This window comes from Meriones unguiculatus, chromosome X, assembly GCF_030254825.1.
Source record: "Meriones unguiculatus strain TT.TT164.6M chromosome X, Bangor_MerUng_6.1, whole genome shotgun sequence".
NCBI classification, from domain to species: Eukaryota; Metazoa; Chordata; class Mammalia; order Rodentia; family Muridae; genus Meriones; species Meriones unguiculatus.
In genome coordinates this window covers 90,397,541-90,422,445 of record NC_083369.1, presented here as the reverse complement: position 1 = coordinate 90,422,445, position 24,905 = coordinate 90,397,541, and the positions used below count along the sequence as shown (strand labels likewise).

Sequence of the window (24,905 nt, the reverse complement as noted above, 5' to 3'; positions counted from 1 at the left end):
AAGAAAAAACATTTAAAAAGAAGAGTCATTTAAAAACATTTAAAAAGTAGGGTTTCTACTACTGTGACAAAACACCAGGACCAAAAAGCAACTTGGGGAGGAAAGGGTTTATTCAGTTTAAACTTCCCGATCATAGTGCATCACTGGGGGAAGTTAGGACAGGAACTGAGGCAGGGCAGAAACGTGGAAGAAGGAGCTGATACAAAGCCCATGGAGGGATGCTGCTTACTGGCTTGCTTCCAATGGTTTGCGCAGCCTGCTTTCTGATAGAACCCAGGACCACCAGTCCAGGAATGGTACCACCCACCATGAACTAGGCTATTCCCCACTGATAAAAAATTGAGAAAATGTCTTTAAGCTGGATCTTATGGAGGCATTTCCTCAACTGAGCCTCCCTCTTCTCTGACAGCTCTAACATATATCAACTTGATACACGAAACTGCCAGTACACCTAGACTAATAAAATCCCAGTATAAAGCATGAGAAATCTCTGTTCCAGTTGGTCATGGGAGCCCAAACAATATAGGTGATTGCTGTTGCCCTTGGCTGTCTCCCTAAAACTGAAAGTCAGTCTCTACTGCTGAAGGCACCACCCATTTTGGACACAGAACACAAGAGGATTTGAGCTAGACTGACCTGAAAGTGTCCTCCCTGGGAACTAGATTGAATTATAGCAAAAAGTCTATGATAATCCACAGAGGTTTAAGAGGAACGACCCACCCTCATTGTGGGTGGCACCATGGATTTTATGTGCTGAAATCATGAACTGGATAAAAAGGAGAATGAGAAAGTGGCTGAGCATAAACATTCACTTCTCTCTGCTGAGTACACAATAAGGCTACATGTAACTCAGGCTCTGGCTACATGACTTCCTCCCCATGAAGGACAGTATCCTCTCACACTGTAAGGTAAAAGGGCTGGGAAAATAGTAGGTAAAGCCTTTACTGAACAAACATGGAAGACTAGAGTTTGGATTCCCAGCAACTACATGCCTGTAACCCTAGTGCTGGGTGAGTAAACAAGGCAAGCAAATCCCAAGGATACCAGCTAGCTAAGCCAGTCTAGCCCAGATATCTAGCTCTCAGGGAAGTGAGAGATCCTGTCTCAAAAGAAAAGTAGAAAGTGACAGACACTCAAAAGTTGATCAAGAGGTCTGGACAGTTGGCTTAAAGGTTAAGAACACTGACTGTTCTTCCAAAGTTTTTAAGTTCAATTCCCAGCAACCACATGGTGGCTCATAACCATCTGCAGTGAGATATGGTCCCTCTTCCGGTGTGCAGGCAGAACAATGTATAAATAAATAAATAAATCTTTAAAAAAAAGTTGATCAAGAGCCTCTACACCTGCATGAACACAAGCATATAAACACAAGAATATAAACCCTTCTTTAAGCTGCTTTCATCAGACATTTTGAAAGTTTGCCACAGAAATGAGGAAAGTAACAAATAGGTGAATCCACAGAAACAAAAGCCTATTGTCCTTGCCAGGGACAAACAAGTAAGAGTAGAGAAAGGCATAAACATAGAGAAGTACATGAAAATGTTGTAAGTCCAACAAGGAGTGGACCAAATGCCACTGAATTATTTAGAATGGTTAACTTTATTTTATATGAATTCCATCTCAATAAAAACAAATTACAAAGAAAAAAAAATACATAGACATATATGTAACCATCTAAAACTAAAATCAACAGGAGCTAGGATATGTCTGATTAATAGAGGACTTGTCCGGCATGCCCAGTCCTGGCTTCCAACCCTGCAAAAAGAAACTTAAAGGGGAAGGAACCAGCTGGTCTTAAGAATCCTATCATATCCATATTAAGCTCTCCAAATGTCCTAAGCCACTCCTCTCTAAAGCTGTAACTGCCATCTGCTAAGGTACTACAGTGCAAGCCTCGGAATATCTAGCATGAACACTAGATATCCACCATTGCTTGTGTTTTGCCTTTTCTAGCAATCTCATCACAGATCGGAGGTTGGTAGGTAAAGGCTAAATCTATAACCAAATTTTAGGCATATACTTTGTTCAGTACCAAATATTTTTCCAGGGACAGTGGATCATGTTTGTTAGGTTTTTGTTGTTGTTGTTTCTAAGATATCTAGCTATTGAAACTGTAGTTTCCCCAACAACTCTGTCATACAAGGGATTGAACAAATTCAGCCCTCAGAACTTGATGTATAAAAATAACAACAAAGAGAATTTGATATTTATGGAACAAAATTCATTTTCAAAAAACTGGGCAGTTGAAACAGGATTCAATAATGTCTCCCTTCACTGGCACGGAAGGACTCCCAATCCCAAGAGTGTCTATGCTTTATATGACAATGGGACTTATCCAGAATCCTACTTCTACTCCTATGATTCCGACGTTCAGAATGCCCATCGTGCTTGCTGGAATGCATCCCTAAGCTCTTTTTTCTATCCGTATCTCTGCTCTTTTCTTCTTCTTCCTCCCTCCTGCTTGAGGACTTATGCTCATGCTTGGGTTTCTCTTTCTTTGGTTCCCACTCAGGGTTCTCTGCTCTACCCTGGAAGGAAATCCTGACATCAAAGTAGTCTGAATGATTCCTCTTCACCTCTCTATCATCAGACATCTGCACTCTGTCTGAGCTCTTGTTGTTGTGCTTCTCTGGGCCATGGTCATCCTTTTCCTTGACTGTCTTGCTTCTGGAGGACAAAGAACAGGATGGCAGCTCTGCTTGTACCTTGCATTCAATCTTCTCTTTTTCTTTCTTTCTCTCTTTTTTGTCTGGGTCTGGGGAAGATAAGAAAAAGAAAGCACACACACAGAAATCTCTTTAAAATATGTGTTTCTTCTCAGTAGATCACATCAAATTGAAACATTCCAAAATGTTATGTGTGATAAACATCCACAGCAGCAGGATGATGCAGTCACAAGTTATGTCTCCTGAAAAATGTCTTCAAGAATCAAACTGGATACCTGTTACTCCTAATAGGTCAAGTTGTTCAAGACAACCCTGTTCAAAAGGGCTATATTTTTTGAGATACGGAAAAGTTAGGACCAGCATATTAAGGAAGACACCAGTTATGCCCACACCACTAGCCTTCCTTCCTCAGACACTTCTGCTTTCTCAGTTAAGTAAGGAATCTCACCTCTTCGCCTTTTACACTAATGAGTGGATTACTGACTATCTGTGCATGCTTGGAAAAGAAGACACTAAGACTACCCACTCCTCTCCTGAGTTTTAACATTCCACCTTTATTGCAGAATATTTGCTCATACTGTGAACCCTGAGATTGTGTTGTTTACTGGAACAACCTGTTTCTAGTTGTAGTGTGGCTCAGCCCTAGCACACTCCTTTAATCCAAGAGCTCTCTGGTTGAGTACTGTAAGCAAGATTAAAAGAAATTAACCCCAGGTCAAAAGGGGGAACAAGCAACCAGATAACAGGAAATGAACATAGGAAAAAAGCACAGAGAGTAAGAAGTCAGAAGGACAGATGGATAGGGAGACACACAGGAAGTAGAAGGGAGGCACCTTCAGTTTGGGGGTGGGGAGTGGAAAAGGTTCTCAGACACTTGGGGAAGGAGCTTTCCTCTTTTGGGAGGTTAGCTGAGGAGGAAGGTCAGCTGGGTACTTTCTCTGGTTCTCTGAGCTAGCAGGCTTTCACCCCAGCATCTGGCTCCCAAATCTTTATTGGTAAAATCAAACATTTGAGATTTTGTTTAAAACAACACACCCTTTTTGTGCTTTTTTGTGGGTATGACATCTTCATCTTCAGAGCCCTCAGGAGAACTTGATGGAGGTGTATTAGGCCCACAGCCCTTCTCCTGGAGCTCTCTGGTCACATCATCCACATCTTCTGATTCCTGGGGAGCCCGGTAGTGTGACACATGGTCCACACGGATAGTTCTTCCTTTGATCTAAGCAAGACAGGAAATATTTCAGCCAAGACAGCCCCTGCATCACACTATTGAACAAACTACAGAGAATCAAGGTTTGAATCATACTCATTGTCTTGCATAAATAAATCATTAAAGAAGACATACTCAACTGGTATGTTAGAGCATATGTAGCAAATATTAATAAAAGGCACTCAGGGTAGCTGAATGGGGCATGGGGCAGGTGAGCTCTCTGGGGCAACTGTGCACACAGCCCCCTACTCTCAATATATTACAGGTACCAAGCAAATCTCTTCATGTCCTGCATATGTCATGAACTTAATAAAACACTCAGCATGGCTCTAAATCACACCACCAAGAAAACCTATGAGAATTTAGTATTTAAAGCACACCTGATTGTCTATAGGGATAGGGAAACACCACAGTTCGTAAAGCTCTTGCCTTGTAAAAATAAGAAGCTCAGGCTAATCCCAAGAACCCAAATAATCTCCATGTGGCAGCACACACTTGTAATTCCAACACTGGGAGGCAGAGATAGAAAGACCAGGAGCTCACTGGAGAAACAAGGTAGATTATTTGACAAGTTCCAAGAAAGGAGGGAAGGAGGGAGGGCAAGAAGGAGTGAGGGAGGAAGGGAGAGATGGAGGAAGAGAGAGGGAGGGAAAGAAGGAAGGAAGAAAATAGAAAGAAGGGAGGAAGGAAGGAAGGAAGGAAAGAAGGAAGGAAGGAAGGAAGGAAGGAAGGAAAAAAAAAAGAAGAGGCAGGGGGAAAATAAGGAGGAGCCAGGTGGTGATGGTTAATCACAGAAGCAGGAGAATCTCTTGTGAGTTTGAGGGCAGCATCATCTACAGAACTAATTCCAAGATAGCCAGGGCTACACAGAGAAACCTGTCTCGAAAAAAGAAGAAAAGGTGGAGGAGAAAGAGGAGGAAGAGGAAGGAGAAGGTAGACAGATCCTAAGGAATGATGACTCACCTGAGGCTGTTCTCTGGCCTCCACCTATACATGCACACACATGAATATGTGCACATACATACAAAGTAGTTATACACAGCATTTCACAAGAAAAAAGAATGCCCTAGAAGAGCATAAGGACTAGAAATATGAAATATACTGCTACAGCAACTTTTCAACAAAGTAACCAGGAGGCAAAATAAGACCAAGGGAATGAAACTCTTTTGTTGTTATGATGGTGGTATTGAACTCAGGGTCTCAATTATGACAAGGAAGCACTCGTATCACTGAGCTATATTCCTAGCCCTACTTCTTTTTTTTTGAGCTCACATACCCTTTTCTACTCCTACCATAGGGGAACTTTCAGTTCCCACTGACTATTGGACTATAAGCTATAGTTTTCCAGGTGAACACAATAAAATTACTCTTATGCTTTATAAAAGTATCTCCTTTATTAGCAAGCAGATGCACTTATTGTACAGGTAAAATCTAAGAACTTAAGTTTCACTACTTCACCTTAAGATTCAAGCAGATACACTTATTGAACAGGTAATATCTGAAACCTTTAATTTTACTATTCTATTACAAGAGTACATTTTTACTTGTACCTTTAAGCCTGAGAAGCTTCAGTAATTTATTCTATTTCTCATTTTGATATTTTTTTAAAAGCAATTTTCCTTTGATGATAAATTTTTCTGAGTGCCACTCTCTTAAAATTTCAGAATGGCTTATTTTTATAGAATTGGTCACCGGATTTTTAACTAGAGAATTTCTAGGAGCCAATATATTAAGTCACTGGAATCGTATACCAGATATATATATATATATATATATATGGTTCTGATGGAGCCCACCATTCCCTAGAACAGCTCAATATCGAAGAGCAGTGTTTCAGTCCCTTCATTCTCTAATGTACTAGAACAGACGGAAAACATCCCCCAGAATAAGGGAGCACAGTACCCATGTTTCTCAAACAAGAGTTCGATAACACATAGGAAAAAGGAAGACGTCCAGACTGGGGCATAAGCCAAAAAGAGTTTCCTGGAATCATTCCCTATCCAGTGTGCCTAAGCACTTCTACAACTCCCACAATATATCCAGCTGACCACTAAGTGTGCTCTTCCTGCAGCTGTACATAGCAGGGAAAAAAAGAAGAAGCCTAACACAGAGACAGGAAAACTCCAGGCAAATCTTGCACAGTAAACACATTTACCTTAATCCCATTGAAATTGTCAACAGCCAGAACTGTGCTCCTCTGATCTTCATAGCACAGGAAACAGAATCCTTTGGATTTCCCAGTCTTAGTGTTTCTCACAAGATTAATGTTGACAATCTCCCCATATCTGTTTATTTTAAAAATGCATTATTCACTTAAAATGTAACAACTTTCATACTGAATGATCAAAGAAAATTCAAGCAATACAGTCTGTACAGGAGACATTGAAAAAGATGACATAGTAGGCTGAAAATAAAAAGTTAAATTAGTTAAAATGAACTCTAAAATCTACAGCATATATTCAACAATCAGTGTGATAAAACTAGAAATAATATTTTAAACAAAAGCTTGCTACTGGAACTAGAGAGATGATTCAACGGTTAAGACCATTGGCTGCTCTTCCCGAGAACCCAGGTTCAATTTCCAGCACCTACATGGAGGCTCACAACCATTAGTCATTCCAGTTCCAGGTAATCCAGTGCCTTGTTCTATTTTGTGCCCAGGCACTTGCATGGTACAAGCATACATTCAAGCAAAACACCAATACACATAATTTTTTAAAAAATACCAGGGATGAAGGGGTTGTTTTTGTTTTTGGCTCTGTTGGTCTCCTTTTGGAGCTCCTATCTTCTCTAGGTCATTCTATCTCCATAATATTCCATGCATTGTGCCTACCAAAGACCATGCATGGAGTTAACCTAGAACTGTTGCAACAGATGAACCCGTAGACTCAGTCTCCAAGTGGATGTCCTAGTAAGGGGACCGGGGACTTTCTCTGTCACGAACTCAGTGGCAGTCTCTCTGATCACCTCCCCCTGGAGGATGCAGCTTTGCTAGGCCACAGAGGAAAACAATGCAGCCAGTCCTGATGAGACCTGATAGGCTAGGGTCAGATAGAAGGGGAGGAGGACCTCCACTATCAGTGGACTAGGAGAGGGGTATAGGAGGAGAAGGGAGGGAGGGAATGGAAGGAGATAAGGGAGAAGGCCACAGCTGGGATACAAAGTTAATAAATTGTAAAAAATGATTAATAAAAAAATTTAAAAATTTAAAAATATATTTAAAAAAACTGCTAATAAAAAAGCCTGCTAACTAGAACTTAAGACCTATTCTCTTAGTAAATAGTTCAATAAAAGAAAAATGAAACAAAATTTAAAATGTCAAGGGTATACCTCTCAGAAACTAACAAAAAAATTTTAAATACATAAGAATTTGTAGGATGTAACTTAGCCAGCTATACTCAAGAAACTCTATACCCTTACAAAATTTAAAAAGAAAGAATATAAAATAAAACAAACCTAATAAAGACAGACTTTAAGAAAGATCAAAGCAGAAATTAATTGAAGACAAAATAGTCTACCTTACTTCTAATGAAACCAATTCCAAATAAATCTTTATAAATTTAAATAGTCATAAAAATAAACCTGGATTTGATACATAATTTACATGATTTTATATATATATAAGTTACGTAATTATATTTATATAGATATCTAGATATATACCAATCCAAACACTAAAATCTTACTCAATGCAAAGTAGTAACTGTGATTAAGCTAAGGTTGGGAAATATTTGACAATACAGTTAAGGTATACCTAATGCAATTACATAAAACAGATACAAGAATGGAAAAGTAAAAGTATCTCTATTTGCAGATTAAAGACAATAGAGTATAGAGAAAATTAAACAGCAGAAATAACAATGAAAAAAATAAAGAGTATAACAATTCAGTAAAAGTTAAGGATAGAGTTGAAAGTCACTCTTCATTTACAAACAATAATCAGAAGATATGATGGGAGGGAAATTACCTTTATAATACCAACAAAAAAGATAAAGTACTTAGAAATATGCCTCATAACCAAGCACTACACACAGCCTACATGAAGAACTTTCTTAATCTCCAAAAGACATAAACGAAAGTGTTAAAAAAATATATAGTCTTTTTCTTACATAGTATGACTCACTACCAGAAAGATGTCAAAAATCTCCCTGCATGTTAATAAAAAATTTAATATAATCCCAACAAAAACACGTTTAACCCCCTACTACAGAGTAAGATAACGTTGATCAAGATTTGAGCTGGGCGGTAGTGGCAGCACATGCCTTTAATCCCAGCACTTGGGAGACAGAGGCAAGCAGATCTCTGAGAATTTGGACAGCCAGGGCTACACAGTGAAACCCTGTCTTGAAAGAAAAAAAATGGATAAATAGGCATTCCAGTGAAAGTGGAAATTAGTAAAACCACTTCAGAAAGCAATTCAGCAATGCTGATCAAGCAGGCTAATCCCATGTCTGTTTGGCCTAATTTTCCAGTGCTTGTTCTAATCCTACAATGCCACACAGCACGCACAGGATCATAGATGACCCCCAGTTTTCAGGACCCAAGAGATGGGGCAACACTGCACCTACCTGGGAATTCAGTCTGTTCCAATGCAAGCAAGCCCATGCTGAACAAAGGCTTAGTACACACTTGGAAGCAATGGACTAAAATCCCTCAGACAGCTTCTCAAATGATCCAAGCTCTAGGATCCCCCACGTGGTAATGCTCTGGATCCTTAGGTATCCTGGGACTAATCAGGCTCTAGCCCTTGCCATGCAGGGATGTCATTCAGCCTACAATTAAAAATGGCTTTGGTAGCCTTTTCGACAAGGTCTCTCTCTGCAGTGCAGGCTGACCTGGAATGCATTATGTAGCCTAGGTTGGCCTCAAGTGATCCTCCTCCCTCAGCCTCTTGGCTACTGGCATTACAGGTGCACAGCCCACACCCAGTTTGAAATGCCTTGATGGTGTTACAAAACTACAATATGAAAGCAAACTACTCTATGCAGCCAGGAGGTGGGAAATGACAGAGGACTTACTGTGAGAAGACACAGATGATGTCTCCTTCTGTCAATTCATACGGAAGCCCTCCTAGAAGAAGACAAAGCATGCTCCAGATCAACAAACAGTAATCAAGTGGCTAGTGCACACTATGCACTAGGCTAGGCAAGGGAAATCCAGATTAAATAAGCTCGAGCTCACAAAAACCAGTGTTATCAATGACAAAGTGGGTAAGTGGACAGTAGTCCAGAAGAAAAATAATTAACTCTCAGCTCTCTGCAACTTGAAGTCAGGCCTGGTATGCACAATGAATTCCAGACTGAAACTCTGTCTGTCTCAAAACAACAAAGTAATTAACTGATTGGAAAGGCTGGGGTCACCACTTACCAAACTGATCTTATCATTCAATCCTCACATCCAACATCCTATAAAGCAGATAAGTTCCTGCACTAAACTCAGATTTCACAAACATTGAGTTCAAAACTTCTATCATTACTTGCACCTACATGTAAACTAAGAATTATAAGAAACTGTTAAGCATTTCACAGGAAATAATTTCCCCTCCATGTTTTTTCTCTCTTGTGGAAAAAGGTGACATTAGCATATTTACCTCACACGAATGTTCAGAGACAAAATAAAAACTATGCATATAATACCTACAATACAATACCTATACCTATACCAATACAACACCTTAGTGGAATAGTCTCTTTCAAAAGTCAAACTGCAGAAACACTGGTTGTGACATAAAGGGAATGCAGGGTAATAATATTGCTACCAGGGTATCAAGAGTTCCCCATTGTAGGTTCTTAGTCTTAATAATAAAAAAAAAATTAGAAAAGACTAAGAAGGAAGATTGAGGTCCATTTTATTAGCATTTGAGAGAGAGAGGAAGTGAAATCAAGTTATAAATTCCCCCAGCTACTGGGAGGAAGGAGCTGAATGAGATGCAGAAATATACAGCCATGCCTACTGGGTCAGGGCATTGCTCAGAAATGGAGGCTGAGAAGCAGATGCAAGGGAACAGGAGAACCCTTAGATTTGAAATAAGAAAGTCCACAGTGTTACGGCAAGCATGCTCAGGATTTCAAACAGTACTCAGAGAAAGGATAAAAAGGGTGTGTGGGGGGATGAGTTAGAACTGGGGTGCGTAAGGACATTATTTCACGTTCCTCCTGTGTCCTTAGCATGAGTTCAGGTGAATGAGCTTTCCTGACCGGTGCCTCCCGGCAAGATAGATAATTTTAAAGCTCTGCTGGTTTTAAGTCTTAAGGAAGGGCACACTACTATGTAATACTTAGGTTTGCTTAAAATGCCCGGCAACCACCTAGGGCAACGGGCGGAACACACACTGTATTTTTTCACCAGGGGAAGTAGGTTTCCCTTAACAAACAACAAAGCCCAGATAACTCCACCTTTTCAGGTGGCATTTTAAATTTTTAAGCAGGAGAACCAGTCGGTGGTGGCGCATGCCTTTGATACCAGCACTTGGGAAGGAGGGGCAGGGACTCTGTGAGTTCAAGGCCAGCCTGCTGTACAGAGACTTCCAGGACAGCCAAGGCTGTTACACAGTGAAATCCTGTCTCGGGGGAAAAAACATTAAGCAAGAGTAAGGCAGATTTTTGAGTGAGGAACCCAGCTAATGTTTGTCCAGGTACCTAACAATACAGTATATGAGAAAATTTTGAGGAAAGGCGGTTAGGAGACATGACTGAGAGCAAGAGCCCCATGGTTTTGAGGGCTACAGTATGTGACCTTAAGAATGCCTATTGACCTGTCTGCACCTCAGTTTCTTTGGCGTCCTAATGGGTTGATTGTGGAGTTAACAGTCTTCAAACAGCCAGATGGCAAGATTTTTCCCACAATGAATGGTAAATACCAATTCTAAGAGGCACTGGCTATCACAGAAGGCAAATGAAAATGGAGCTGTGGGCAGACTAGCTACAAGAGTGTGGGGTGATGAGCGTGTTCAAAAGTGACGACCAGGGGCGCTAAATACCGGGAGAACTGGGGATGGGGGGACGAGATAGAGGTAGCCTCTGAAAGGAACTGCTAGAGAAAAACGTGGACCTCACCAAGAAAGATCCAGGCGCTGTCCTTGTATTCCGAGTGCCAAGACACCTTTTCTGCCACCCCAAGTTGAATCTCTCGCTCATTCAGTTCGTTGATCAGCTTCACCTTAGTTAAAGGGCTGCGCGGGAGAAGGGGAAGACGTTAAGTACGTTTCCTCACAGCCTGAGTTCTAGATAGGGATCCTCTCCCGCCCCGATGCTTCGAAGGCCCGACCATCCAGGCTAGAACCGGTCACCGCCCTTGTGGGTGGCCATCCGCAGTCCCCTCTCCCTTCTCCCTCAGAAAACTAAATCCTTACTTCATAGTCGCGCCTTCGCGCTCCTCGCTTGAGACATAAGCTTCCGGGTAAGGCTACGAAGAGCGCACGCAACCCGATCACGCAGCTCAGATTGGAGCAGGCAGAAATAGAGGCGGAACTTCCGCCGGAAGTTCGAGCAAGGGAAGATTGAGCGCCTGCGCGGTAGCTTGGTAGTGCTTTCTCACGTTTAACCCCTTTTGCTCCCATGCAGACATAGTTCCCTACATAGTCAATGCTTCCTTTTGTGTTTAGAGCGTGAGGCTGAGCCTGGTCGTTGCTGGAACTTCAGCTCCTGTATAATGCCCGGCATTGCTGTTCAGGACTTAACTTTAAAAAAGTAAAGAAGATAGCTATGAGATGCTAAATCTTGTTTCCCACTCCAACATTAATGAGGGACCAGTGTGCCTCTAACAGACTGAATTTAATAGCCACAGATTTATGAAAGAAATGTGAACTTTTTTCAGAAGCAGGAAAAAAATTAATATTGTCAAATTAGTACCTGTCGATTGAGGAGACAGTGAATTTAAAAGTTCAGAATGCTGAGACAGACAATTTATGCTTGTTGTCTCTGTCAGGTCTCTATCCCAGGATAAGTCTCAGTAATGCCTGTGGCTCCTCCCAGCACTTCTCACCCCACCTGCTACCCCTCTGACTCCCAGGTCCTGGCCTTCTGCTTCTCTTACCCAAGCCTGATCACAATATATCTCAGTCATTTTCATCTTTTCATCCAATCTCTCTTTTTGTTTGTTTGTTTTGTTTTGTTTTATTTTGTTTTGTTTTGTTTGTGACAACGTTTCTCTGGACAGCTCTGGCTGTCCTGGAACTCACTCTGTAGACCAGGCTGGCATCCCAACAACCTCATGAAGTAGGTACAGTTACCAACTCCATTTTACAGAGGAAGAAACTGAGCTTCAAAAATTCAGCACCTATCAGTGGTGGCACCACGCCTTTAATCCCAGCACTTGGTAGGCCAAAGCAAATGGATCCCTGTGACTTTGAGGCCAGCCTGGTCTACCAAGGGAGTTCTAGAAGAGCCAGGGATGCACAGAAAAACCCTGTCTCAAAAAACAAACAAAAATTTTAGCTTGAACAATCAATAAATGGGACCTAATGAAACTGAAAAGTTTCTGTAAAGCAAAGGATACTGTCATCAAAACAAAACGACTGCCTACAGATTGGGAAAGAATCTTCACTAACCCTTTATCTGACAGAGGACTAATATCCAGTATATACAAAGAACTAAAGAAGCTGAAAAGCAGCAAACCAAGTAATCCAATTAAAAAATGGTGAACAGAGCTAAACAGAGAATTCTCGACAGAGGAATATCGAATGGCAGAAAAACACTTAAAGAAATGCTCATCCTCATTAGCCATCAGGGAAATGCAAATCAAAACGACCCTGAGATATCACCTTACACCCATCAGAATGGCCAAGATGAAAAACTCAAGCGATAACACATGCTGGAGAGGTTGTGGAGAAAGGGGAACCCTCCTCCACTGCTGGTGGGAATGTAAACTGGTACAACCACTCTGGAAAGCTATCTGGCGCTTTCTAAGACAAATAGGAATAGTGCTTCCTCAAGACCCAGCTATACCACTGCTAGGTATATACCCAAAGTTCGTTCAAGTACACAAAAGGGATACTTGCTCAACCATGTTTATAGCAGCTTTATTTGTAATAGCCAGAACCTGGAAACAATCCAGATGTCCATCAACGGAGGAATGTGTACGGAAATTGTGGTATTTTTACACAATGGAATACTACTCAGCAATCAAAAAGGAGGAAATCATGAAATTTGCAGGCAAATGGTGGGATCTAGAAAAGATCATTCTGAGTGAAATATCCCAGAAGGAGAAAGACAAACATGGGATATACTCACTTATATAGACCTATAAGATATGATAAACATAATGAAATCTATACACCTAAAAAAGATAATCAATTGAGCGGACATGGGGTAAGATGATCAATCCTCGTTTAGAAAGACAGATGGGATGTGCATTGAACATATGACAGGAGTCTACTGAGCACATCTGAAAGACTCTAACTAGCAGAGTTTTCAAAGCAAAGACTCATGATCAAACCTTTGGCAGAGTACAGGGAATCATAAGAAAGAAGGGGAGTTAGTCTGATGGGGAAAGGATAGGAGCTCCACAAGGACCAAATACATCTGGGCACAGGGTCTTTTCTGAGACTGACATTCAACCAAGGACCATGTATGGATATAACCTAGAACCTCCACTCAGATGTAGCCTGTGGTAGCTCAGTAACCAATTGGTTTCCCAAAGTGAGGGGAACAAGGACTATTTCTAACAGGAACTCAATGACTGGCTCTTTGGTCTCCCCACCCCCGAAGGGAGGAGCAGTCCTGTTAGGCCACAGAGGAGGGCTTTGCAGCCAGTCCTGAAGATACCTGATAAAACAGGATCAGATGAATGGGGAGGAGGTCCCCCCTATCAGTGGACTTGGAAAGGGGCACGGTGGAGATGAGGGAGGGAGGGAGGGACTGGGAGGAAATGAGGGATCGGGACACGGCTGGGATTCAGAGTTAATAAAATGTAACTGATAAAAAATAATAATAAAATAAAATAAATTTAGCTTGAAGGACTGGAGAGGTTGCTCAGTGGTTAAGCCGATTTGTTAGTCTTCCCCAGGACCTGTAATCAGATCCCAGCACACAAAACAGGTGGCTCACAACTCCAGCTTCCAAAAGGCCATCCTCCTCCTCTGGCCTCTGTGGGCACTTGCACTCTTATGGCATACACAGATATACATACACATGTATAAAACTAATAAATCTTTTACAATTTGCTCAGCTTGAAATTTCCTCTGCTTCTCCCAATCAGGTCAGGTTAATTAATCATCCTGTACTGAGCATCTAGGTTTGTTCCATACAATTAGTCTATAGAAAGAAATCTGAAGTATGGTGAATATTTCATATCATAAATATTCAGAAGTCAATATGTCACTAGAAAAGTTGACTCAAAGGTCCCGCCAATTTTACCATTTAGCCATCCTATATTTTACCTGCTTTTACATTTTAGCTTTAGGGATAACTCTGGCTAATGAAGCAAAAGGTAAATCTAAAAGAGTGAATGTGGGCTTCCCATCCCTGAATTGAAAAAGTTGACTCTATATATTGTTTTACAAGTTCTGTTACACAACTGTGAATTCAGTGGGAAAGTAAACAAAATAATAAATGTACTGCATTAATGGAAGATCTTATCACTTGTTCCAGAGATATTAAGTTGAGATCTATTCATCATCTCTAGGGAGTCTATGGTGACCCTGAGTCTGTATATGTGTATTCATATGAACATGCATTTTGAAAAGGCTTATGGTGCCCTTTAGACTCTAAAAGATTTCCATGGCTCAAAAACAACAGCTAATGACCACTGCTTTTGAGTATTAAGGATTACCTGTGAATGCTGTAATCCAAAGACAACCAAGATCAATTGCTATACTTTCAAGAAGTTGTTGCTAGAAAATCATCATGAGTTCTGAGAATTAGCAATATGATGCTTAAGCAGAACTTGGAGAAAATGAGCAGAGAACCCTTAATTCTTAAGAAGAAGCTAAGGTACTTGCAGGGGTGAATGTGCCTTCTAAAAGACATACGGGTGTATGTGTTTTGTTTTATTTCCACCTGGCTGCCATTGTTTACATTTACTCTTCTTCCACTGCCCAGGTCAAAGCAGAGCTCTTCCATATCTCAGTCAGCACAGACTTCAAAGCTGAATCTGCCAAAGTTGATTTAAAAACAGAATTCAGTTCTGGGGAAAAAGGAAGAAAGAAAAAAAAAATGCTTAAGAAACAAACGACTGTGATTAAGTGGAAGGCACCACTCGTCTCAAATCACACTTACTCCACATTCAGGATGTGAAGTCCACACTGAAATGCAAGCCTGAAAGGCATGTAAGGCCAGATTGAATCAATAGGGATAACCAGACCACATATGATAAAATGTGTTACTGGGTCAATCTAAACTAGCGCTCAGTGGAAAGGGAGTTTCTGGGGATAGCAGGAGCCTGCTAGAGCAAGCATTCCCAACGGGCTGTCAAAATTGCACTGAAACAGGCTACTTTTCAAGCCACTGACTAATGGCCACCTTCTGTTCTCCAAAAGATTGTTTGCAAGGCTAGTTTTTACCCTTTTCTTGGTCTCTTTCACAGTTCTCAACCCAGATTTCCCCAGGAGAATTACTACTACTCAGTTCTATTACTGAGACAGATCACATGATGGCATGCCATGCCCAAAGTGAAGCCACTCAGCAGTGTACCAGGTGAAACTCTGATCCAGCAAGAGACCATCTGTGGACTAGTGGAAGGAAATGGTGGGCCAAGGAACAGGAAAGCCACATAAGAGATGGCACTGGGTGTGGCAGCCAGAGTGGATTTGAATTAGCCAAAATGGAGTGTGTATTTGGTGCTGAGCTTGAGTAGTGGTCTCTGGTAAATAAAATTTTACCTTCTGACTTTGGCAGTCAGTCAGCCTCTGAAAGACTGACCTTGGCAAGCTTTGCATTAGGGAGCTCTATTCTTGGGAACAAGATAGACAAGCTCTGCACTGTTCCTGGGAACAAGATTAAGCAGGCTCTGCACTACCCTGGCAATCAGATAGCTAGACCCATGCAACCTTGAGCTATCCTGGGAGCCAGATAGCTGGTTCCGTGCAACCTTGAGTGAATCCTTGGAGAAGCTGCCAGCTGATGCATATGGTTGTTACAATAAAGAAAGTTCCTTGTTTTCTCCTGCTTTTATATAGTTGGCTCTCCCTTCAATAAATAGGCACCTTGATCAATGACTTGGTGTCCTTCTTCGTTTCGCCTTGTTCTCTCTATCTCCCAGCCCTCTCTCAGGTGGTATCCAAGTGTGACTGTGAACAGCCACATGTGGTGCCAAAACCCTAGGACCTGAGATGGAGGATCAGCTGAGGCAAATTATATGGACCACAGGAGTGTGCACAAATCAACTGACTAAGGTAAGTGTCGGGTGGCCGTCATGGTAAAAGGAACTAGTAGGATGGGAATCATCACATCCCTAAAACAGGTTCTTAATACACAAGGAGTACATTTTAAAACAAAAACTTTGCAAAAATTTTTGGATCAGGTTGATTATTTTTGTCCCTGGTTTCCAGAAAGTGGAAGTTTAAATTTAGCTATGTGAGACCGAGTTGGAACAAGGTTAAGAGGACAAGAGGCTGGAGCTACAACTTTTGCATTGTGAGCTTTAGTAAATGAGGCTCTCAAGGCAGAAAAACCAGATGCAGATACTAAGGAGTCTATGGACTCAGTTAGAGCCAACTTGCAAGAAGTTAGGGAAGAAAAAAATGTCCCAACCTGAGGATGAAAGAATGTCTCAGGGTTCTTCTGATCCAGATGATTGGGTGGATCTGACTAAGACTGAAAAGGACAAGGAGCCTCAAATGAGAAAAAAAGAAAAACTTTTATGGGTCAGCCCAGAGAGCATTATAAAAAATTCAGGAGGATAATGCTAGTGAGGAAGAAGATTTAGATACAGAGGATGAGGCTGACTTAGAGGAAGAGATTGTTAAATATCATTATCCTGACTGGCTTCTTTTTAAAGCCAAAGGCCCACCCTCCTACAGGCAGTTTGTTCCATTTAAAACAAACTAAAAAAAGACATGATTTTACATCACCTATAGAACAGGGGGAAACGGTTATAGACAGGGCAAAAAGAAAAGGGGAAGATTTTTCTGAGTTTCCAATGGCATATCCGGTGGTAGAGGTTATGGATCCACAAGGTAATAGAATTAGACAACATGTTAGTATTGAATTTAAACAGCTTAAAGAATTAAAGACAGCAGTTTCACAATATGGACCCACAGCTCCCTTTACTGTGGCTCTTTTTGAAACCATAGCAGATAATAACTTGACTCCCTTAGACTGGAAGACTGTTATGCCTGCAGTACTGTCTGGAGGAGACTATTTGCTGTGGTCAGCAGATTTTAGGGAATTTTCTCGCAGGACTGCCACATTCAATGTTCAATCTGGAAATCCTGCCTGGAATCAAGATATGTTATTAGGAGAGGGAAAATATGAAGGAAATTATAATCAAATTAATTCCCCTCCTGCTGTCTATACTCAAATTACAGCTGCGGCCCATTGTGCCTGGCAAAAATTACCCTTCAAAGGAGAAATGAGTTGAGCATTAGCCAGTATTAAATGGCTAATACAGGGATCCAATGAACCTTTTCGGGAGTTTGTGGACAGATTATTAAAAGCTGCAGGTAGGATTTTTGGGGATCTAGAAGGAGGAATTCAGTTTGTTCAACAACTGGCCTTTGAAAATGCCAATTCAGCTTGTAAAGCTGCCCTATAGAGCCAAAACTGACCTGTCTGGGTATATTCGTTTATGTGCTAACATTGGTCCTGCTTATCAACAAGGATTTGCTATGGCTGCTGCTTTAAAAGGTGTCACTGTTCAGGAAATGTTTATGCAAAGAAATAAACAAAGAGGAGGTTGTTTTAATTGTGGACAGACTGGACATATTAAACGAAATTGTCCTATGCAATCTCAACCTCGATCTCCAGGTATTTGTCCTAGATGCAAGCGAGGAAAACATTGGGACAATGAATGTAAATCTAAATTTGACAAGAATGGACAACCCATCCCATCCCCAAGACAAAATGACCAAGGACAGAATCAGGGAAACGGGAAATGGGGCCAGCCTCGGGCCCCCAACTCCCAGCATGAGGTATATGGGGCAATGAAATTTGTAGCTCAGACCACCTCAAACCCCTTTCTTCTCTTATCAGAGCAACCCCAGGAAGTGCAGGATTGGGCCTCAGTTCCACAACCTATACCGTATTAACACCTGAAATGGAGGTCCAGACTCTTCCTACTGGAATATGTGGACCCCTACCAAAAAATTTATTAGGACTTATTATTGGATGAAACAGTGCTACAGTTAAAGGGCTACAAATTCATCCAGGAGTTATAGACTCTGATTATCAAGGGGAAATTAGGATTATGGCTGCTTCTCCCCATGTAATTTCAGTCATTCCTGCACATATGAGAAGTGCTCAGATATTGTTGCTTCCTACAGTGCCCCCGAAGACTGCTGTTGCTAAGCCTGAGAGAGGTTCTAAACCTCTCTCTAAGAGAGAGGCTTAAGAGGTTCTGGAGCCTATTGGGTTCAACAATTTTCTAAGGATAGACGAAAATTAGATTTGTAGATTAAAGGAAAGAGATTTAATCGGCTATTGGATACTGGGACAGACGTATCCATCATAGCTCAGGAAGCATGGCCTGCTTCTTGGTCAAAAGAACCTACACTTACTCATCTGCAGGGGATTGGGCATTCTCAAAATACAAAACAAAGTGCAGAGTTGCTTTTTTGGCGTGATGCAGAAGGCATTCCAGATATATTAGGCCTTTCATTATTCCTGGCCTCCCTGTTAATTTATGGGGTAGAGATGTATTTTCAAATGGGAGTTATGATGTGTTCACCTAGTGACGCTCTTAAGATACAAATGCTTAAGCAAGGACATCTCCCTGGATGAGGAACAGGAAAAGATTCTCAAGGGTGCTCCTTAACCAATTACTGTTAAGGAAAATAATAAAAGAAAAGGCCTAGGGGCTTTTTAGTAGGGGCCACTGTAGAGCCTGCTGCCCATGCAGAAAAGATCGATTGGATCTCTGATGATCCTGTATGGGTTGACCAGTGGTCCCTTATGACTGAAAAATTGAAGGCTGCTCATGACTTGGTTAAAGAACAGCTCCAGGCAGGGCATATAGTCCCCTCTACTTCACTGTGGAACACGCCCATTTTTGTAATTAAAAAGAAATCTGACAAATTTAGGTTATTACAAGATTTAAAAAAGGTGAATGAGACTATAATAATTATGGAAGCATTGCAACCAAAACTCCCATCACCTAGTGGGATTCCTCAAAACACTTACAAGATTATTTTAGACTTAAAAGATTGCTTTTTTTTTTTTACCATTCTTTTGCATCCTGAGGATTGCCATAGATTTGCTTTTATTCTCCCTTCTATTAATTTCAAAGAACCTATGAAACGTTATCATTGGAGAGTGTTGCCACAGGTCATGGCAAATAGTCCTACTTTATGTGAACAATTTGTAGCTAATGCTATTAGTCCAGTACAGAAAAAATGGCCTTCTATTTATATTATTCATTATATGGATGATACTTTATTAGCCCCTCCCATAGCTCAAGATGTTATGGCTTGTAATACAGATTTGTTTGAGGCTTTATCCCAAGTGGGATTAAAAATTGCTCTAGAGAAGGTACAAACTAGAGATTCTTATAGTTATTTAGGCTTTAATTTATTTTTTCTAGCTATTAACATCAGAAAGTACAAATTAGAAAAGATAATTTATTGACCTTTAATGACTTTCAAAAATTATTGGGAGATATAAATTGGCTTAGGCCATATTTAAAATTAACTACTGGACAATTATGCCATTATTCAATATTCTTAAAGGGGATACAGCTCCTACCTCCCCCCGAGTATTGACTCCAGAGGCTTGAGATGCATTATTGTTAGTGGAAAAGGCTTTAGAAGATCAATTTGTGACTTATTGGGATCCAGATACTCCTTTTCTATTGTTTGTATTTCAAACACAGTCAACTCCTACTGGATTGTTATGGCAATCTAATCCCCTATTGTGGATCCACTTGTCAGCTAGTCCCAATAAAGTAATTTTGCCATATTATGAGGCTATTGCCCAAGTCATTGTGGTTGGGTGCACCCAGGCAAGAGCTTTGGAATTGAGCCTTCCAAGATTATTATAATTACTTTGGAATTGAGCCTTCCAAGATTATTATACCATATAGTAAAGTTCAGAATTATTGGTTATATGCCAATTCAGATGAATGGTTGCTTTCTTTGGCTGGATTTACAGGACAATTAGATAATCATTACCCTTCTAATAAAATTGTTCATTTTTTTTTTACTTTGCATAGTGTTGTTTTTCCTACCATAGTTAAAAATAAACTTTTAAAAAATGCTTGCTCTATTTTTTCTGATGGTAATGATAAAGGAAAAGCTGGTTATACTGTCAGTGGACAAAAAGTTATTTTTCAAGTTCCAGGGTTATCCGCTCAACTTGCAGAATTGGTGGCCATCCACGCAGTTCTATAACATTTTCTTGAGTCTTTTAATTTGTTTACTGATAGTGCTTATATTACGCAAGCTATTCCTAAGCTTAAAACAGCAGGCCAGCCACTCGGGCTAGTCAAATGCTTGCTCAGATTCAAGGTCTTATTCAGGGCCATCATAATCCTTTTGCGATTATTCATGTTAGACCTCATTCTGGCCTCCCTGGACCTCTTGCTCTAGGTAACCAATGTATTGATGAAGCCATAATAACCTTGGCTCAAGAAACACCCATACATAAAGCTCAATTGGCTCATGAAATGCATCATCTTAATAGTCATTCTCTACATTTAACTTACGGCCTTACCAAAGAACAAGCCAGAGAAATTGTTAGAAAATGTAACAATTGTGATATCTACCGCCCAGTACCTCATCTTGGGGTTAATCCCCGAGGGCTAACTCCAGATCAGCTATGGCAGATGGATGTGATTCATTTTATGGAATTTGGGAAATTAAAATTTATTCGTGTAACTATTGATACCTGTACAGGATTTATTTTTGCTACCTTGCATTCTGGAGAAGCTGCATGCCACATTATAGATCGTTGTTTGGCTACTTTTGCTGTCCTTGGCATGCCACACCAAATTAAAACTGATAATGGACCACCTTATACCAGCAAGCCTTTTCAAATTTTTTGTAAAAAATTAAATATTAAGCATGTAACAGGTATTCCTTATAATCGTATGGGCCAAGGCATGGTTGAACGTGCCCATGCCACCATTAAGATGTATTTACAAAAGACAAAAAAAGGGGGAATTATGTCCTCCTCGTTCATCTAGAGCTCAATTAAATCATGTACTTTTTATATTAATTTTTTTAACCTTGGACAAACATGGCAAATCTGTGGCTGAACGATTTTGACACCCTGAAAGGGCACGCCTTTATGCCATGGTTAAATGGAAGGATCCTTTAAATAATTCATACCATGGGCCCGACCCCGTTTTGATTTGGGGATGAGGATATGTATGTGTTTTTTCACAGGATGAGGATGCTACGCAATGGCTGCCAGGCAGACTGGTGCGACAAGTGGATTACATCAAGGAACAAGATCATTCCTCGAGTGGCGATATTGCTGATCCTGCTGCAGCTGATTCATCCAGTGAAGAATGAATTAAATCTTTGGGTCCTAGTGACCAACCCCCTATTGTTCTCCCTGTGCATGTTAGTGCACCTTTGTTTCCTGCCTTGTATTCTAGCAATAATAGCTTAGGTTTGCCTTTTTCTTCTGTAGATATTTCTACAGGTATTTCTGGGTTTTATAATTTTACTGATTCAGTTTGTTTTAAACGTGCTGGTTCATTTATTAGACGTTCTTAAGTTAAACTTTATCTCCCTTGTGTTCAACTTTACTATGGAAGATATGCTGATACTTATCAGCTAAAGCCAGATTTGGGAAATGAAAAATATTGACTGACCTTCGGGTTGCTGTTGGCTATTCTAATTTAACTGATTAGCCTGCTTTGGTAGAGTTATCTAGTTGCTCTGAAGGAATTATTTATTCTACCTCTGTAGGTCTTCCTTTACCCTGGGTTTATTGTTTATCTCCTCATCAGCTCTTGCAAGCATTGAATAAACAAGGATTATGGGTCAGACAACACACTGACCCTGTGGCTGATGCTAACGATGTACCTATGAAATTCCATGGGTGATGGACCCATATTACTTATGCGAAAAGTTGAGTTGCATGGATATTAGATCTCTCCGCTTTTTGAACACGACCATTGCAGAAAATGGTACTGTGTGTTTTAATGCTATTACAGGTAAACCTTTTTCAGCAACTCCAGAAGTTAATCTTACTCTTTCTCCTGCTAAAGTTTGTTTAAAACCACCTTTTTTTCTTCTTACTAGTTAATAGTCCATTGGTATCTGCAGAAATTAATTGTCCTATAGCCTATTGCAGAATTTTGTCCTGTTGAAATATTACTTTTCCTTTTGCAGGAATTGTTAGAACACCTGCTAGCTTGTGGGTACCAGTTGTTTCCCCAGATCATTATCATAAAGTTGGACTTATAACTGTTACTAGATTTAAAAGAGATTTTGGCATTACTGAGCTATTACAGAAGCTATTATAGCTGCCCTCGCAGGAGGAGTTGTGGCTGCAGTGGCTCTTTCTCAGAATACCATTACTGCTGAAGCATTAGAGCAGTTGGTTAATACCACAGCTACTGCTTATCAAACTCAATTGCTTCTTAATAATCATTTTCATCAAGCCATTTTGGTTTTGCAACAACAAATAGATTTGTTGTCTAAAAAAATTAAAGTAGTAAAAAGCATGTCTAAATATTCCTGTGATCCTCATTATGGTAAGTTCTGTCTTACCCCTTTCCCTGTTACTAACATGTCTTTAGCTAGACAACAACTTTCCGTTCCTATTAAGGGCCAATGGGATTCAGAGTATGTACAATTATCTGCTCAACTTGCTAATGATCTTACTAAGTTACAGGAAATTGTTGTGGAGCCACTGGATATGGATTCTTCCTTTCTGACACGAGTCTGGGAACATTTTCAGAAGCTTCTTGATCCATCCAAGATTTTCATTTATGTATGTTTGGCTGGTTTGGTACTATTCATAATACAAATACCAATACTTAATAATTGCCAGACGTGTCCACTCAGCTTGAAAGCACCAGGTTAGATTTAATGATACCACGCACAAAGTCCTTTTGGCCATTGAACGACCGCATGCTGTAAATCCCTTGCCCTAGATGGGTGTTTGGCTTGCCCAGCTCAAACGTCAGCTTTAACCTCTCCTTTCCTGTGTGATGGGCCAGTTAGTCAATGATGGGTTCTGGGTGATCGGATATTTATCAACCTAAGACATGGAAATCCCCCTATAAGTGGGATTCTCCCATGACAGGTAGATTATTTATTGGGAATCACCCCCACCTAAGACAGGCATGGTCCTTTTGTTTTAATTTGAAAGGGAGGAACTGTGGCAGCCAGAGTGGATTCGTATTAGCCAAAATGGAGTGCGTATTTGGTGCTGAGCTTGAGTAGTGGTCTCTGGTAAATAAAATTTTACCTTCTGACTTTGGCAGTCAGTCAGCCTCTGAAAGACTGACCTTGGCAAGCTTTGCATTAGGGAGCTCTATTCTTGGGAACAAGATAGAAAAACTCTGCACTGTTCCTGGGAACAAGATTAAGCAGGCTCTGCACTACCCTGGGAACCAGATAGCTGGTCCCATGTAACCTTGAGCTATCCTGGGAGCCAGATAGCTGGTTCCGTGCAACCTTGAGTGAATCCTTGGAGAAGCTGCCAGCTGATGCATTTGGATGTTACAATAAAGAAAGTTCCTTGTTTTCTCCTGCTTTTATATAGTTGGCTCTCCCTTCAATAAATTGGCACCTTGATCAATGACTTGGTGTCCTTCTTCGTTTCGCCTTGTTCTCTCTATCTCCCAACCCTCTCTCAGGCGGTATCCAAGTGTGGCTGCAGACAGCCACAACTGGGAACAGATAGGTGGCCAAAGAAAAGCCACAGGGCAATACCAAAACCTCAGAGACGAAGCATGGTATGGGCCCCTGTGATAGCTAATATTGTCAATGTACCTATGCTCTAGAGCAACCTTCCTAAGGCCATGACCCTTTAATACAGTCCCTCATGTTGTGGTGACTTCCAACCATAAAGTTATTTTCATTGATATTTCATAACTGTAATTTTGCTACTGTTATGAATCATAATGAAAATATCTCTGATGTGTAAGATATCTAATATGAGAACCCCAAGGGCGTTCCAACCCCGGGTTGATAACTGAACCCTTGCTCTAGAATCATCTAGGAGAAGAGCCTCTAGGTATGCCTGTAAGGGAGAATTTAGCTTTTGGGTATGCCTGGGAGGGATTACCTAGATGAGATTGGTTGAGGTGACAAGAACCACCTTAGCCATGTGTGGCAGCATTCCATGGGCTGGGGTTGTGGACAAAAGAGAAAAGAGAAAGCAAGCGGAGCAGCATTTATCACTCCATGCCTCCTGTGGCCAGAGCCTAGTACTCTGGCCGTGGCTCATGAGTTTCCCATCATGATGGACTGTTCCCAAGAACCATGAGTCAAAACAAACACAGCTTTCGTAAAGTTGCTCTTTTGGTTGTTATTTTGTTTTCTTCTGAGAGAGGGTCTCATTGTATGGTCCAAAATAGTTCAGAACTCACTATATAGACCCATAAAGATCAGCCTGCCTCTGCCTCACAGTAAGTTGTTTTGTGAGAACTTTATAACTTCTATCACAGAAAAGAGAAAGGTCATGGCTCAAAATGTAATGATTATCCATGAAAGCTGAAAGGTTTCCTTCTTTTTTTTTTTTAAGCCTGGAATCCTTCAGGAGGCTGCACCCAGGTTGGCAGAGGCATAGAACAACGTCACAGAGTTTTCATTCTGTGTCTGGTCAGCATCTTACAATTTAGAAAGGCCAACACGAATAGTTAAAGCATAAAATCTGAGGTTTGGCAGACCTGTAATGAATCTCGGCCCCACTACTTGCTGGTCATTAGACTCTGGTCAGTCCAGCTCCAAATCTCTCCTTGGTATTAAGATGTCA

The 24,905-nt window shown here is 40.8% G+C and overlaps 1 protein-coding gene across 1 annotated transcript; it reads right to left on the bottom strand.

Annotated features, from left to right (window-relative positions):
* Positions 1-1,580: 1,580 nt before the first annotated feature.
* On the bottom strand, positions 1,581-11,351 carry LOC110543579 (RNA-binding motif protein, X-linked 2-like). Its single transcript, XM_060374395.1, has 6 exons — positions 11,228-11,351; positions 10,932-11,047; positions 8,895-8,946; positions 6,032-6,161; positions 3,702-3,885; positions 1,581-2,755 (listed from the first exon to the last, which is right to left on the bottom strand). Exons 1-6 carry the CDS (start codon positions 11,230-11,232, stop codon positions 2,256-2,258), a joined length of 987 nt encoding a protein of 328 aa, XP_060230378.1. The 5' UTR covers positions 11,233-11,351; the 3' UTR covers positions 1,581-2,255.
* Positions 11,352-24,905: the final 13,554 nt, after the last annotated feature.